The sequence below is a fragment of the Tauraco erythrolophus genome, chromosome 8, assembly GCF_009769465.1.
Source record: "Tauraco erythrolophus isolate bTauEry1 chromosome 8, bTauEry1.pri, whole genome shotgun sequence".
Classification (NCBI taxonomy): Eukaryota; Metazoa; Chordata; class Aves; order Musophagiformes; family Musophagidae; genus Tauraco; species Tauraco erythrolophus.
Genome location: NC_141472.1, coordinates 21,424,501 through 21,442,493, shown reverse-complemented (window position 1 = coordinate 21,442,493; position 17,993 = coordinate 21,424,501). Strand labels below are relative to the sequence as shown.

Below are 17,993 nucleotides of genomic sequence, written 5' to 3'. Positions count from 1 at the left end.
CTTGCCTCGCCCCGCTCCGCTCCCTGGGAGCCGCCCTCTCCTCCGCCCCGCCGCCGCTGCGTGGGGCTGGGCCGGGAGGAGACACACGCCCCTTCGGGCACCTCCTCCTCCCGGCCGCGCGGCGGAGGAGGCCGCGGCCTGGGCAGGGGCCGGGGGCACTGGCGTGGCGGGAAATGGCGGCCGGGCCGGGCTGAGGGGCGACGAGAGCCGCGCCATGAGGCTGCTGCGCGCTCTGCTGCGCAGCGCCTCCCCGGGCAGCATCCCGCAGCAGGTGGACTTCTACTCCCGCTTCTCCCCCTCACCGCTCTCCATGAAGCAGTTCCTGGACTTCGGTGAGTCCCCGCTGGGCTGCCCGCCGCCCCCGGCCCTCCGCCGCGCTGCCCGCAGGTGCCTGTGAGGAGCGGAGCGGGGCGGGGCGGCTCCGGCGTCGCCACGAGTCGTCGTCGTCGCCCTCCCCCCCGCGTGAGCGCCGCTGCGGTCCCGTACTGTTGCTTGTTACTTCTGAATTCTGTCCTTTTTGGCAGAAAGAGGCTCTGCTTCTTTCCGGGAGAAGGGAGCCCAGTTGGCTCCTTCCCCGGAGAGTGGAACTGTGGCAAGGTTGAAATTCAGCTGAAAACTCCGTTTTTTTGGCATTGCGAAAGTAGGTTGATTTTTTTTCTGCAAAACCTGCGGCGTTGGGGGTAGTCAGGGCCACCGGTGCCGTTAGCGCCGTGGCGCAGAGAGGGGAGGTTCGCCGGGCGTTTGCGCGCTCCCCGCGCGCAGCCTGTTACGGCGCGCGCCAAACGGGAGACGCGTTTCACCTCGGCGGGTGCCCGGAGCTCAGGCTGTCATCGCTCCGCGGCCGCGGGCCTGTGCCCTGCAGAAACACCCCCCCCCCGAGAGGCGATGTTGGGGAAGATGCGTGAGAGGAGGAGCAGGGCAAATACCAGGAGCCATCCTGCAGGACTGGGAATCTAGCCTTGGAAATGAGCAGATTGGTAACAGGATACTCGGGCTCATACTCTTGTAATGCTCCCAGGTTTGACTGACTGCCTGGAAACAAAAGGGGTCACGGGAATTGCTCTTTCAGCTTCAAAGGCTACACAGAGAAAGGTCTTTTAAGTCACACTGAGAAACCTTTTCAGAGCCTGGGGATGGAGCCATTCTGTAATACATTCTGTTCCAAGGCACTCTCATGTGCATAAACGCTTACATAAACGTTGTATATATAAACATTTAACTAGTTGTATTGCTTTTTAGGTTTTTGTAAGTAAAACATAACTGAGAACTAATCCTAGAACCTCAGACTTTGTATATACAAAGTAGGAATGCTTACAAAGAAAAGTTTAAGTATCCACTGTCACTTCATCCATCTGTTGCAATAAAATGTATTCAATACTTCAAACTCCAGATTTAGACAGAAACCCCACAATATATTCTGTTGCTACCATACTTTTTAGCAAAGAATCTTGCAATTCAGAGTTCGCTCTGACTTGTATTATTTTACCAGTAAAATAACAATAAAATAATACTTAATTTTTATTTTCAAGGCACAGTGTTTCCTCATGTCAAAAGTTAGGCTACATTTTAGCTCTTGGTACCTGAACATAAGGTAAAGATTATCTTGAAAACTTTTTGATTTTTTTTTTCTCTTTTTTGCTTAAGGATTTTATAACAGATAGTAAAAACTAATAACAAAGGCAAAAAAAAGAGTAGTGCAAGACTGACACAGTACTTGTCTGTGAGATATTCCGTAGCCATTATAATCTGATGCTGTTTTCATTGGGGATTTTTTTGGCTTTTTTCGCTAGAGCAAGAGCATTCAAAGAGGACATAATAAAATCTGGTAATGCTAACTTAAAAAAAAAAAAAAGTCTGCTTCTAGTTCCTCCAGGTTTCATGTAGAAAATGAAATAGTCCATAATCAGATTTAGGTCTGGATCGTATATATCAGTCCTATCTTGGGTTATAAGCACACAGTATTTTCTGTCGGAGTCTTATCCGTTCTTTGCATAGATAGCCCATAGCTGTGCAGGGAAACAAAGTCATTTGCCCATTCACTGAAGTCTTGCTTACCCTAAGTTGTCTTCCATATTTGACCCAGGATTGCGAAAATACGGCCTCCAGATACAAAACTAATTTGTGGAATGTCATTTGCTGAGTATATGAGGCATTTGAAGATTATCTTTACATTCTAATACCTTCAATCTGACTTGTTCATAGAATTTTACCTGGGAAGAGGGAAAGGCCGGTAACAGTAATGCCTGAAATGCAGTCTGACTAGGGAGGAGAATGAAAGGTTGCTGGGCAGAGGTTGTATGTAGACAATGCATAATACTGGTAAATGTCACTGGGAAGGGATTTCTTGTAAGCTATTGATTTTTTTGTTAACTGATGACATTGTCTCATCAGTGCAGTTTATGACGTATCTGAGTGCGTTAAACTAAACTAGTCCATTTCAATTTGTTGAAGATTTTTCCTGTTTAAGACACTCCCAGCTTCCTCTTTTTTCCATGTCCCTTCCTTGAATCTTCTTCCCCAACTACCTCTTGCCAAACAGGAGCGAACTGAGCAAAAACACCAGAGTTAATGTTTAGGAGTTACCTGTTGTGTAACACCAAGCCTGAGGTATGTACTTCACTGCAGCAGATGAACAGGTTAGGAAGTTCAGATGCTTTTTACATGATGTTTTAAAGCCTAGAAAGAAGTCTGTCTGAGAAGAAGGTACAGCATTTCTTAGCCTCTTCCCCACCCTCCTTTCTCACTTAGTACAACAAGCGGAGTAAATTTAGGCCTTGATCTTAATAACCACATTCAGTTGACACCCACACAGATGACACCTGTCCTTATAAAAGGACAGGTCAGTTATCAACAGGTGCAGTAATTTAGCTTCTAGCTTTTAAAAATGTAAAACATTTAAGAAGTAAATGTATGGGAGAACTACTGTCCTAATGACTAAACACAGTAGCTGTCCTACTTTCATTTCTCTGTCAGAATTCATGTGAATTCATTCATGTGTTCCCTGTTCCTGCAGGGCAGTGAATTTAAACTACAACAGATATAGCTGAAAATTAGATAAATACTACAGAACTTATTTTCTTAAAATGTTCCAGTAAGAGTCATGGTAATTCACTAAGATCAGTGATCAGGCAGGGTGTATGGGACCATGACACTTTCTCAAGCATCCTTCCTATAAATAGTTTCCTGTGCTGGTTTCATTCGCCTCCCAGATATGCTCAGAATGACATGCTGTTTGATTGGAGCTAGTTACAGTCAGTGTTTGCTGCAAATAAAGTGAACAATTTACACGGATAGAAGCGATATTTAAAGTTGAATAGTATGGGTCTGCAACTATTGCACTAGCTTCTCCTTGTATTTTGAAGATTCTTGTTATCACAACACAGCTGGTAGGTTTCAATATGAGTTTACGTTTTGAAATATGAGTGGGCTGCTGCCATGAAAGACTGGCTGAGTCAACTTTAAAACCAAACCACAGACCTCTTAGGCAAGAAGGTAAGAGTTTGGGTAGTTCTCCATCATCAACACTGACTTTATTCTGATGTCGTCTTATATTTATTTTGATTTTAGGATCTGAAAATGCTTGTGAAAAGACTTCATTTATGTTTCTGCGCCAAGAGTTGCCTGTGAGATTGGCAAACATAATGAAGGAAATAAGCCTGCTTCCAGACAACCTCCTAAGAACACCTTCAGTTCAGCTGGTGCAGAGCTGGTAAGAACAGCATAATTTCATACCTTTAAGAGTGACCTTCTGCATATACAGAAGTTAGAGGAATAACTCATTCTCTTCTATAGAAAGTACATTTCATGTACTCATTACATGAACATCACTTATTTAGACCGAGTTAATATCCCAACTGTGACAGAAATCAGAAACTAAATTTACAGACTTGGAAAAAAACCCTGAGGAGCAGTTAGAGAACCCACAATGGAATTAAAAATCATAAAGTATTGCAGATAGTCATGTATGAGAACTCAGTAAAACCAAAAATCCACCAGAACATTGTTTCACAGGGGGCTTACCTAAAATGAAGAAGCTAGTTGAAGAAAGTGATAGAAGGAGCCTAATGCACAAAATGCTTGCAGAACATAGTAGAAACTGTTTAAAAGACAGGTTATTGCAGATTGAGAGTAAAGGTGTAGAAAACACGAAGAAAGAGCAATAGGAAGCTCCCAAAGCCAAAATATTGAAAACAACAGAAGGAATACGAGGGTATTAAAATAAGAGACATCCTTTGCAAAGTAGAATTTGCTTTCAAGTAAGGAACTTGGACATAAGCATAAACATTTGTAAGATGAAAGCAAAACAAAGAGATTGCTTGGCAACTGCTAAAGGCACATGTCTATCTGGAAAGGCCTTTAAAGTTAAGAGAACAGAAAATCAATGAGTAAGTGGGATTGATTAGATGACTGAATATAAAAAGAGCTGCCAATAAAGATGAAGGTTCTTGGGGAAACAGGAATGCTTAAATTCTCATACTAAATGACATTGATCAAATGGGAAATGAATTCTGTTTGGACAAATGCGATGTAAAGCACAGAGAGGAACCTCCTTTCCATGTATGCTTGCTTATTTACAATGGAAACAGAAATTTTAATGTTACGGGGTTTATTTTTCTGAGTATGTCAAGAACCATAGAACGGTTAGGGTTGGAAGGGACCTCAAAGATCAACTAGTTCCAGCCCCCCTGCCATGGGCAGGGACACCCTCCACTACACCAGGTTACTCAAAGCCTCATCCAACCTGGCGTTGAACACTTCCAGGGATGGGGCATCTACAGCATCTCTGGGCAAACTGTTCCAGTGCCTCACCACCCTCTGAGTGAAAAATTTTTTCCTTAGATCTAATGTAAATCTGCCCTCTTTCAGTTTAAAGCCATTGCCCCTTGTCCTATCACTACATGCCAAGAAGGCAAATAGTGTTAGGAACTAAGGGGAGGAATATAATTGTACCACTGTGTTAGCCCATTATTCCTCTGAATTGCATGCATTTTTAGTCCCTCTATCCTGAACAGAAAAGACCAAGAGGGATAATCAGAGAGTTGGAACAATTTCTACGTGAGGAGAAACCAAATAGAATTCTTCAGCTTGGAAAATACACATCTAAGGAAAGAGATGGCAGAAATACTTAAATCATGAACAAGCTGGGAAGATTTTCTAATAACAGGAACTAGCTGGGGCTGCAAATAAGTGATCACCTACTGGGTTTAAAACACAAGGAAGATCTTTTATGCATTCTAATTAAATTGTTGAATTCATTGCTCTGGAAGTTTTGGAAGAAAGCATCATGAATAGATTCAAAAGGATCTAACAAAATTCACAAGGGATAGATGAGTGGAATATATCAAATACAATGATTTGGAAACAAGTAGCCTTGGAAGACCATAAATTGCTAACCAAAGGAATCTGGGGAGATATATGAGAACTACGTCTTTGTCATGTTTTTTTTCATTAAAGGTATGTGCAAAGTCTTCAAGAGATCCTTGACTTTAAGGACAAAAGTTCAGAAGATTCAGGGGCTATTCACAGGTAAGGATTTGCTGTCACGTATATTAATATTATGTTAACATTATGTAGAAAGACTGGCAAGAAAACTAGTAGCTTAAGAAAACTTTCAGCTGTCTCTAATTCTTCTTATGTAAGAATTTCAGTAACATCATCCCCTGTCCCTAAAAGGAAGGTACATTAAAACATGAAACAAAAAACTTTTATGCTGTTCATTCTGGTCCAGGCTTTTTTTGTTACACTGAAGAAGCTCTGAATATGTTAAAATGGACCAAATGTTTACCAGTTCCTTACTGGTAATGTTGGAGCTGATGTATGGCACTTCTCACCTGTAGAGTCGGTTTGGTCACTGTTGGCTAACCCTAACTGCCACTTGACAGGCATCGGACGATTTGCATGAAAATGGTTGTCAGAGTTTTCTCTTTTTCTTGACAGTAATCAAGATAATAAATAAATAATAATTTTATAAGTAATCAATAATGGTGATTACTGATGGTTTCAATGCTAGTTGTTAGAAATACACTATAAAGACTGACCTGTCGTCTTACTGCTGTAGGCAGACCTGTGGTATTTCTGTACATAACCGTCTTCATTTTTGCAGGCAGATACTGTTTGCCAGAGTTTTAAATTCACTTGAAAGTGAAATACTAACAAATGTATTAATTTTAGTTTTACAGATACTGTGATAAAAATCCGGAATCGACACAATGACGTAATTCCTACGATGGCTCAAGGAGTAATAGAGTACAAGGAAAGCTTTGGCATTGATCCAGTGACCTCACAGAATGTGCAGTATTTTTTAGACCGTTTCTACATGAGTCGCATTTCAATTAGAATGCTCCTTAATCAACACTGTGAGTGCCATTGTTGAAAGGAGGGAAAACGATACCTGTACTATGTCAGTATATTTTCCTTTCACTTTTAAGTGCTTAGTATGTACTCAAATGCTTCTTAGGAGTATACTATTTGCCTTGTTATTTAAAAACTCATTCTTAATACAGTTCTTAAAATATTTATTAATAGTAGGCTTTCAAGTATGGTGCAGATTGGAATTATAGATTGCCTACAAATTTCTATTTAGCAAAACTGAAGACACAAACTAAAATTATCAAATTATATTGGGTATTAAATAATATTTTTTTTTTGGCAGCTTTACTGTTTGGTGGGAAAATTAATCCAGCTCATCCTAAACACATTGGAAGCATTGATCCTAACTGCAATGTTGTCGAAGTTATTAGAGGTAAATTCAGCAGATAAGAATCAGAATCCTGAAAACTTACATGAATGTCTATACTGAGAGCCAATACACATCTTGATATTCATACACTGTTTAGTTCTTTCCTACATGGAGCAGAAGTTTAATTCAAAGTGTAATACAGTTTTGTTGCTTTCTCTATAAACTGTTTTTTGTGAGAAAATACAGAATCTCCCTGACAGTGCACAGTGTTTTCAATTTTTTGTTTTCTCTTTAGCAAACTATAAAGAAGAAAAAAAAAAGTGGAGAGGAAAGTATAACTTCCTGTGTTTTTATTATAGATGGCTATGAAAGTGCCAAGAGACTTTGTGATTTATATTACATGAGCTCTCCAGAACTCATCCTTGAAGAGTTGAATGGTAAGTGAAAATGGGACGAGGCACTCTCTTGAACATAGTGATGGCTTCTTCTAAAGTAGCAGGTGGTGAAATGTTCTCCTTTGACTCTTCAGATAGTTGTTGGGTTTTTTGTGTGTGGTGTGTTTTTTTTTTTTTTCAAATCTGGTAGAAGGCTTTCTCTGTTCTTCCCTTTAATTAGAAAACTTAAATAAGTAGAAAAGTTTTTGACACTGCAGCTGTTGATATAAAGATTTTAGCAGTTTCCTTTCCTTGTCTAAGGTTTCTTCACCCTACACTGCCTATTGCACCTCACCCTCTCTGTATTTCTTGTGACACTTTTGAGATTTACACTAAGCATTCCATTCTCCTACTTTTTCAGCTATCATGTTCTTGTAGTTGTATTTAGATATAATACACTCAAGTCATGCTAAAAATGATTTGAACCTATTGTTCTGAGTTGAAAAAACAGTTTACAACTGTGTTGCTCTGAACTCAGAGATCAGCTATTGTCCTCATCATCCTGCTGAATGCCCAAAAGCCTTTCTGACACGACTCACCAGAGTACTTTCAAGATACTAAACATCAAGTTCAGACAGAGTTACAAAACCAAGAAATCAAAATTTCTTCTACAAGTAATTGTGAAAGCCAAAGTGTAACCATAATAGCTTGGCCTGTGAAGCTGAAGGCAAAGAAAGTGAGGCTTTGACTACACATTCCAGATCTTTTTTTCCTACTGTACAAAACCTGTCATTCTGTATCTAGGTTAAAGGGTTTACCTCTCTCCATCTTTGCAGCATGATACTGAAAACGTTTGTAGGAAACTACCAGTCGTGCTAGCTAATTCTCTGTACTGAGGGGTCAGTTAATGGTGTACGTGCTCCAGAAACCAGAACAGTAGTTCCATTTTTATAAAAGGAGTGACCCCTTTGCTCAATGAATTGTGAAGGTGAGTTAAACTGATCCAGGCCAAATGCACGTTCCTTGCCCGCACCTGAGAGTGGAGACCATTATTCAAACCTTAGGCATGGGATCTGGAGGTGGACACATGGAGGGAAGCAGTTAAATTGAGGACAGGAACCTGATATATTTCAAAATGTGATTATTCCCTCCCCTCCCCCCCCCCCCCTTTTATTTTGCTGGGTACATAATTTGTTCTAGATCTTTTGACACCACTGGTCTTCAACATTTATGTTCATAAAACAATGGTCACTAACACAGTCTAGTGAGAAATTAATTTGTTGAACTGAAAGAACCTCAAGACCCAGCAGAATTTTCTGAGTAACCTTTCCTTAATTTTTGAAATAATGAACATGTTTCCATGATATATTTTGTAGAATTTATTCTTTTAAAAAAGTTTGAAAACTACACCTGTTCATAGACAGAATTGTCTCTATATTTTTTGTTAATGTTTCTTCTTAGAAATCAGCGAATTTCAAAACGAATCCAAGAATAGGCTGTGCTGTAGTTACTATTTGGTGCATTATAGGATCGTAAGATAATTCAGGTTGGGAGTGACCTCAGGGAAGCTTCTAGCCTGACCTCCTGCTTGAAGCAGGGACAGCTACGAGGTTGCTCAGGGCTTCATCCAGTTTGGTCTTACAAATCCTCCAAGGATGATGCCTACATAACATCTCTAGGCAATCTGTTTCAGTGCTTAACGGGCATGGTGAAAAAGTTTTTCTCTATATCTAGTCTGAACCTCTGTTATTTCATCTTACACTCACTGTTTCTTGTTCTTCCACCACCTGAAGAGCCTAATTCTGTCTTCATGATAACCTCCTCATAGGTATTAGAAAGTACCTATTACATGCCCTAATCAGTGGTGCCTCAGTAGGTTTTGGGGTTACTTTCAAAAGCAGCAAACATATTTGAAAATGACTTTTGATTAACATAAAACTTTTCAAAAGATTTCTGTTCAAATTTTCCTTCTCTTGTAAATTCTCTCAACAATACAAATACAGATTGTGAATTACTGCAGCAATAAATAAAATATACCTAGTTTGCTGTCTAATTATTTAGACTCTCTTTTCTCCAGCTAAATCACCAGGACAGCCCATGCAAGTGGTGTATGTGCCATCACATCTCTATCACATGGTTTTTGAACTTTTCAAGGTCTGTGCACTTACCATTACACAATTCTTTTATAAATCTTTGTTTAGTGAGATTGTATTTGTTTGACTTTTTGAACCAATTCTAGATAGCAGTGTGTTTTTGCAAGTGCAAACTTCGTGCTATTTGACTGCAGGAAGATACCTAAATTATACAACTTTGTCAAAAAATCTTAAAACATACAAAGACATTAATTAATAAAGCAAGTGAGAATAAGATACCATTTTTGGCACATCTTCAAATCTGCTATAATGTGTAACATCCTATAGAGCTTTCCTCAAGCAGTTAAATCCTAGACTTTTCTTGATCTTTGTGTCATATTGCATATACTATGCATTATAAAGAATTCTACAAATAAAACTGTACATTGAAATATTCAATGTTTGTTCTAAAAAAACTAAGTATTTGAAGTCTGTGTATTCTATTAAACTATTATAAATATTAATACTGAATAAAAGAGAAATCTTAAAAAAAAACTATTCTAAAACCATGTATATTTTTCCTGATTCTGAAATATGTGATAACTTTCCTAAATTGATGTTTGAAGATAATATACGAAGTGGTAAGAACAGGATTTAAGTTGTACTTGAAAATTGCAGAATGCAATGAGAGCCACCATGGAACACAATGCTGATCGATGCATTTATCCTCCAATTCACGTACACGTCACGTTGGCAGATGAGGATTTAACTGTGAAGGTACCTGCCTTTTTGATTACTTTGAAGGTTATTTTGAGTATTTTTTTTTTTCTCTGTCACAGGCAGCGTATTACTAACTTCGGCAGGTGATCTGGTTCCAACCATAGTTAGTATGTGATGATGTAGTAAGTAACAAGACCATTATGGAATTTCACATACTGCATCAGTAGGGAATTAATTAAGAGGTTGCACAGTCACACTGAAGTCTCTGCAGTACAATCTTAGGCTTTTGTCACACTCATGTCTTGCCTGGCCTATAAGCAACCATGACTAAAAGTGAAGTAGCATCTTTATACAACTGAGGTACCATCATTTTGTACACAACAATGACAGCTATACAAGTGTGAAACAACTGAAAAAAGGGAAATAAACATTGTCTATTCTATGCAAATCAAACCTCCCTGAAGTAACAGTTTGCAGAGTAATTCCTTTTTCTGTACGTCTGTGTTGGATTTCAAAGACCAACTGCAAGCACTGATTTCTTCATAGGTCTAACTAAACTGTAGTTAAAACAACTCTTCTGACTTACTCCTTCAGTAATAGCTTTTAATAGATTGTATTTAACTGGCAGTATTCTTGAGGAATAAAGATAAAAATACACAGAACCTGAAATTTGCTAAAAGGTATAGATACTGACTTCAGACAAAATTGAGTTATGAACAAGATAAAAGCAATGCATGATTTAAGTAGAATTTTCTTGCTTCCAAGAGATTATGAATGCCTATTGTGGTAGTATTCTATTTAAATGGTTTGGATCAGGGATGAAAGGGAAAGATTGATGTCTCTCTGGTCATGGCTGTAGCTGAGAATTTAGAAAAGCCCGTAATTTAACAGGGACAACTTTGTATTATTTTTACCTGAACTTTCTCTGGATCATTGTTTGAGAGAAGCTGTCTTTTATAAAAATGTATTCAGGGACATAATGCTACGTATTCCTTCTTGTTCCAGATGAGTGATCGTGGTGGAGGTGTTCCTATGAGGAAAATTGACAGACTATTTAACTACATGTATTCAACAGCACCACGTCCACGTGTTGAAACGTCACGAGCTACACCTTTGGTACGCAAATCTTTTATACCTTGTGATCTTAGATATATTAAATTGTCACAAAAGAAAACATCTAGTGAAAACTATGTAGTACTGATTTTATAGATACAACCATTTGAATGTTACAGCTTAATGCAAATATTTTTCTGAAAATAACTGGAAAAATGCAGAAAATCCTAAAATACTAAGAATTATTTAAACTTGTTCAAAATGCTGTTTTTCTCTACCAAACACAAAGATCAGCTCCCTCAAGCAGAACACTTAGCTATGCTGCATGTGCTGCAGTAAGGACAGGACTCTGAATTCTGGTTGTAGCCATTGAATGAAAGGAAAAATAATTATAGCAATGATTTTGGACCATAGTTTCATTTTTACTGTATAGTCAGTTGTACTGTGCCCCAGCAAGGATGAAGGTATGCAGATGTGATAGGGCATATGAAGAATCTACTTTGGTCTTGCGTGAACTCAGATGCACAGGAAATAAAGCCTTAGCTCTCAGTAAGAAGCTCTGAACAGCTTTCCTGAATTTATTCCCTTATATTGCATCATTCAAAATGTGGTTTTTAAATGTACATAGTGTTCTGCATCTAGATGCCTGTGCAACTCAGTCAATAACTAGATCTTACAGAGAAGTGTTGTGTTATGTTCATTGACGGATTACCTCTAAAATTTAGTAGGTAAAAAAAATAAATTGTACTTAACACTCAGAGCTGTGTCCTGCTACTGCAGACAGGGCTTGATAGAATTTTAGTATAAGCTACAAATTCATAGACGTTGCTCTTGGACGTTTTTGAAGTCGTGGACTTCTTGGACATTTGAGAAGTCGTGGCGGTCTGGCGAGGTCCCCGATGACTGGAAGAGAGGGAACATAACCCCCATTTTTAAAAAGGGGAACAAGGAGGACCCGGGCAACTACAGGCCAGTCAGCCTCACCTCTGTGCCTGGCAAGGTCATGGAGCAGATTCTCCTGGGAACCATGCTAAGGCATATGGAGAGCAAGGAGGTGGTGGGTGACAGCCAGCATGGCTTCACCAAAGGCAGATCGTGCCTGACCAACTTGGTGGCCTTTTATGATGGGGTGACAGCATCGGTGGACAAGGGTCGACCAATGGATATCATCTACCTGGACTTGTGCAAAGCTTTTGACACTGTCCCGCACGACATTCTTCTCTCTAAACTAGAGAGGCATGGGTTTGATGGATGGACCACTCGGTGGATAAGGAATTGGCTCAATGGCCGCACTCAGAGAGTAGTGGTCAACGGCTCGATGTCCAAGTGGAGACCGGTCACGAGTGGTGTCCCTCAGGGGTCCGTGTTGGGCCCGGCCCTCTTCAGCATCTTTGTCGGTGATGTGGACAGTGGCATGGAGAGCACCCTCAGCAAGTTCGCCGATGACACCAAGCTGTGTGGTGCTGTCGACACGCTGGAAGGGAGGGATGCCATCCAGAGGGACCTCGACAGGCTGGAGAGGTGGGCCCGTGTCAACCTCATGAAGTTCAACCAGGCCAAATGCAAGGTCCTACATCTGGGTCGTGGCAATCTCAGGCACAAATACAGACTGGGCGGAGAATGGATTGAGAGCAGCCCTGAGGAGAAGGACTTGGGAGTACTGGTGGACGAGAAGCTCAATATGAGCCGGCAATGTGCTCTTGCGGCCCAGAAGGCCAACCGCATCCTGGGCTGCATCAAGAGGAGCGTGGCCAGCAGGTCGAGAGAGGTGATTCTTCCCCTCTACTCTGCCCTCGTGAGACCTCACCTGGAGTACTGCGTCCAGTTCTGGAGCCCCCAACACAAGAAGGACATGGACCAGCTGGAGAGGGTCCAGAGGAGGGCCACGAAGATAAGAGGGCTGGAGCACCTTTCCTATGAGGACAGGCTGAAAGAGTTGGGGCTGTTCAGCCTGGAGAAGAGGAGGCTCCGGGGTGACCTTATAGCGGTCTTCCAGTACCTCAAGGGGGCCTACAGGAAAGATGGGGAGAGGCTATTCAGGAGGGCCAGTTGTGATAGGACAAGGGGTAATGGTTTTAAAATAGAGGGAGGTAGATTCAGATTGGATATTAGGAAAAAATTTTTTACCATGAGAGTTGTAGAACACTGGAACAGGTTGCCCAGAGAGGTGGTGGATGCTCCATCCCTGGAGATGTTCAAGGCCAGGTTGGATGAGGCCCTGAGCAACCTGATCTAGTTGGAGATATCCCTGTTCCTTGCAGGGGGGTTGGACTAGATGACCTTTGAAGGTCCTTTCCAGCCCTAACCATTCTATGATTCTATGATTTTTATATATACTGATGATGAAACGTATCTGACGTAAGTACTCTAGTGTTCTTAAGATTAGCAGCTCCATGAGGCGTATGACAGACTCAGTACAGTTTTCTCTAATAGTGTCATCTCTTCTTGAAGAAGCTACCATAATGCAACAAGTGTTATCTAGCAGCCTTGTCTGACAAAGGAATAAAACAGTTTTCTCATCATCACAATCATCCATGCATTCTTCTGTTTATGTGGTGTAGAATAGTTCTGGGAGGCATATTAATTAACATTTGAACTCCTCTTACTGTCCAATATCATACTTAGTTGGTCTGTTTACCTATTAAATTAAAACAGAAAACACCACTGATTGATGAAATGAAATTAATGAAAATATGCTTTTTCTCCTGGATCAGGCTGGATTTGGTTATGGCTTACCCATATCACGTCTGTATGCACAGTACTTCCAAGGAGACCTGAAACTGTATTCCTTAGAAGGCTATGGTACAGATGCAGTTATTTACATAAAGGTATGATGTAACACTTTAGCATTTTAAATTTATCAGCAACTCTAACTTAACTGCTAATAGAACTCCTTGTTCTATAACTTTGATTAAAAAGAATTGTCAGCTACAGTCTTCTCTACTTACAGGCCTTATCAACAGAATCAATTGAAAGACTCCCCGTATATAACAAAGCAGCCTGGAAACATTATAAAGCAAACCACGAAGCAGATGATTGGTGCGTGCCAAGCAGTGAGCCAAAGGACATGACCACTTTTCGCAGTATATAGCTTTTTCTTCAACAGTTCATAAGAAGTAGGTATGTCTGTAAAGGGAATTTGAAAGACCTGATTTGTACCGACATGCTGAGCCACATTTGATACGTAAAAATAATTTTGAGTAACAGAAGGTTTAATGTAATTACTTTTTTCTGGAATAAAACCCCCCACCAAAACCCAAGAAAAACCCCAAACCTGCACATACTTTAAATTGTGAGAAGGCCACACTTAATTTGTTCCCCTTTCTATTTATGTCTACTTTTAGTAGCTAAACCAAGGGAGCAGTAATTTCAAGTTTTATGGAATCAATGCAATCTATATCGTATCTGGTGAGAAATATATTAATTCATATAATTACAAAATTGTTTTAGTAGAATAACTATTTTAAAAGTTCACCAGAGCATTTTTTCATTATACAATATTACAGATTAATGAAAAACTCATGTAAGAAATATCGAGGAGTTCATTGCTATACCTTTGCACCTGTATGGCACTTTCTAGTCTTTTATCTTAAGCATGCTGAAGCCTGATTTTGCAAAGTTAGATACATTGCCTACACACCTTGCCTACATCAGTGTTTTTTGCAGCTGTAGAAATCACACTTAGGACTGTAGGGATTAAAAAAAAAAACCACAAACCAGTTCTAGCTGCTACCACTGGTATAATGTATCTCAGGTATGTGGTATCAGTCATATTTTTTTTTTGATAATGTGAATATTTAATACATGTGAAAAACTTACCTTGCAATGATCATTGTGAATTAGCAAAGTGTTGGCTTGTATACAGTAAAGATACGCTGTCTTGCATTTGCTTATGTTTCTGTAGGTAATACCAAAACGCAGTATCAATACTCTAGCCCTAGAATGATCTCAGGCTCTGGGGTATGTCAGGTTACAGCTGTAAATGGAAACTGTTTTAATAAACAGATTTTTTAAATTTGCCCTTAGTAGGGCATCTCTATTACTTTGACAATAGCAACTACCTTCTCAGGAGTATTTAAGAAAAAGTGGAATTAAGAGTTTTTGAAAATACCTTTGTATTTGTGATGTGCATCTGGCCTTGTTTATGTAGTAACTGGAAGTCACGCTATAACATAAATAAGGTAAGCAGAATGTGTTTATCAGTCAAAGGCAAAGTGTCAGAACATACTGAGGAAGATAAGAGGAACGAGTATTACATTACAGGTACAAAGTCCTTCTTTGAGTAAAGGATTTGACTTCTTTTAATGCCTATTGTGCCAGCTTTGTTCAAATCATAAGCATCTGTGTTGCACCTTGATCCCTGTCATTCCTGAACATTTTAGAAGTGATGCAGTTAAAGACATTGAGAACTAATCCTTTTCTCAGTTAATTCATTGCATGTAATTCTGTGATTTTGTTAGTTCTGCAGCAGACATGCATAATCCCTCTCAGAAAGAGTAAGCCTAAATTTTGCTAGTTTACTAGCTCTGCACAGAGCAGGTGGTGGGATATCACAAGTTAAGGGAAGAGCTGGTATATTAGAAATTGAAGGCATGTTATTCTACTTGTAGCTGTGCCAGATTAAAGATTATAACCTGCTACCTCCCTAGCCTAGTTCTGCAAAACACTAAAATGGTTTTATACCCTGGTCAAGCTAATGTAGGTCTCTCTAACAGGAGTGATTTACAAAATGGGTGGTATGTGCAGTTAAACCAACTCTGAGGGAGGATTAATCTATAGCTTAATTGCCACCAGAACAGTAGTTACCTGCTCCACTCCAGCCTGTGGGTACTTTGAGAGGGCCCTGTTTTTCTTCTTCACCAAGATGTGAGGTGGTGACTGGCATACCTTTCAGACTGCACAGCTACAAGTGAGGAGGGCTGCAGCTGCTCTTCAGCCCTCCAAGAGGATGTATGTGAGAAATTCCTCGTACTGCAAAATGGGGCCTGTAAAAGAGTTAGAGGGAATGCTTGCAGCTATTGCTTTTGCTAAACTAAATCTGAAAGTTACAGCAAGGGATTTTAAAAACTCAGCTCCAAAGTTGAACATTCTAGCTTTTACACTGTTTTAAATGATTAAGTAACTTAATTGAACCGATTTTAGTAATATCTGAGAACTACGGGGATGTTTGTGAAGAAAAGCTAACACTGTTTTCTAGAAAGTTTATTAAAGTTTTCAGATGGTATTACTGCAATAAAACCTCTTTCATGCTCTCAGCTAGCTACCAATTGAATTCTGATTATTAGAACAACTTGCCATGTCATTATATTTGTATCTGTCTCCTCAGCTGCCACCCCAAATGACTGTGGTGAAAACACAGATGTAGTAATATTTTGGCTTACAATATTTAACCCTACTTACAAGTTTGGTCTTTGATTACTTTTGATTTAAATAGAAGTTCAGAAGATAATTTTTTTGTTTAATATTTTCATTACTGTACTGAAGTCATTGCTAGCACACTGGTTAAGTTGAAGTGAATCACTGTAGAAAATTAGTATACTAGCTCAGCTATCAAAATGCTGAGATTAACAGATTTGTATACAAATGAGCTCAGTCTTGCACTGTAAAATTAATCTTGGTTTGTGTTAATTTTTTGAAAGAATCACTACATTTATTCATTAAAACTATTTTAAAAATTAAACTTGCAGTTGGGTGATTTTGTGGCTTGGTACTAAGCTAGTTCTGTGGAGGCAGCCTTCTCATTTAGCATCTGACAGATATTAAATGCTGTGGTCTGTGATAATGTTTTTATGCTCAGGTGCCAAGTGAGTTTATCATCCCTGCTATGGCTCCCCTTTTAACTACACCAGCTCTGCACACAAGCAAACCTTTGATACCATTATTTCCATTAGTCTCCTTCCTGAAGAACAAACTCTTCACAGGGTGCAACATTCAGCTAGTAGGCCAAAGGAAAAACGTTATACATGGTTGCATCAAAATTCTCTGTTCTAGCTGAAAGCACTTAACTGAGAAATAAACTTCCTTGACTGAATTAATCGAAGGGTGGTTTAATGTGTGTGATTCTTAGCATTTGATCATTCCATACTTCTGATTCCCTTCTCTTATCAGTAGGGCAGCATTCCTCTCTGGTTCAAGGTCTGTAAGTCTGGAGTACAAGCTCAAAGCTACTGGAAACAAAGTAAATAAGTTAAATCTTGACCAAAGAATTGTTTCTTAATGCACAAACTGAAAATTGAACCTCTTTTAAAAAGTAATTATTACCAAGATTTTCAAACTTTATTTTGGAAATGCATAGTGTGCAGAAGCATTTCCACACAATCCTTTTGCTGAAATTCGTAAGACATTTATACAAAAAAATAATAATTGTGAAACACCAACAGTGAAATTCATTCATTTAATTAAAATGAAAAACAGTCCATAGATTTAAAGGAGAACTTGGTCCATATAAACGCATTATGTAAGTTTTGTTCTAGTTCTTTCTATGGTGGAATTGATATTTAAACTAGTCTATGTTTTTGGAATAATCTCATTAAAGGAAGTGCTGTTGTTGTATCTCTAGAAAATAGTATGTAAATATACAAAACACCAATTAATGTTCTAAACTATTCTGAGAATCAAATCCTCCTTTAAAGAGAAATAATCTGTAGTCTACAATTGAACATTTAAATACAATGCAGAAACCCAGTGCTTCAGTGATAATTTTTCCTACAATTCGTCCCTCAGTATTTTAAGTTTGAAAAACAGTATAGTTTAAAATTAGCAAATATATAAATTTGGTCCACAAAAATGTTGTAGCAGGTAGAAAAGAGAAGTACATGTATTGCAAATTGATCTTATTCATAGCATAAATCTATAAAATTATGTATTATTTAGGAAAAATAGGTTAAAAAAGATCTTATTTATAGGCTTAAACCTTGTCCCAACACCATACAGGTAGTGTACAGAAAACTTATGATTAGTTATATGTAGTTTGTGAAAACTACTTAGTATTTCTTGTTACTTTCTCAGTAAATTGCAACACATAGAATTCAAAACCGATGTGCTACTACAGTGAACTTTGAATGAAAATCCCAGAAATACAAGAATTTAAATGAA

At 39.1% G+C, this 17,993-nt stretch overlaps 1 protein-coding gene across 1 annotated transcript; it reads left to right on the top strand.

The window, feature by feature from the left end:
• Positions 1–190: 190 nt before the first annotated feature.
• PDK1 (pyruvate dehydrogenase kinase 1) lies at positions 191–16,578 on the top strand. Its single transcript, XM_086615410.1, has 11 exons — positions 191–332; positions 3,568–3,709; positions 5,455–5,526; positions 6,172–6,356; positions 6,653–6,742; positions 7,039–7,116; positions 9,131–9,207; positions 9,804–9,902; positions 10,851–10,961; positions 13,613–13,726; positions 13,849–16,578. The coding sequence occupies exons 1-11, from the start codon at positions 215–217 to the stop codon at positions 13,987–13,989; spliced, it is 1,227 nt and encodes a 408-aa protein (XP_086471536.1). The 5' UTR covers positions 191–214; the 3' UTR covers positions 13,990–16,578.
• Positions 16,579–17,993: the final 1,415 nt, after the last annotated feature.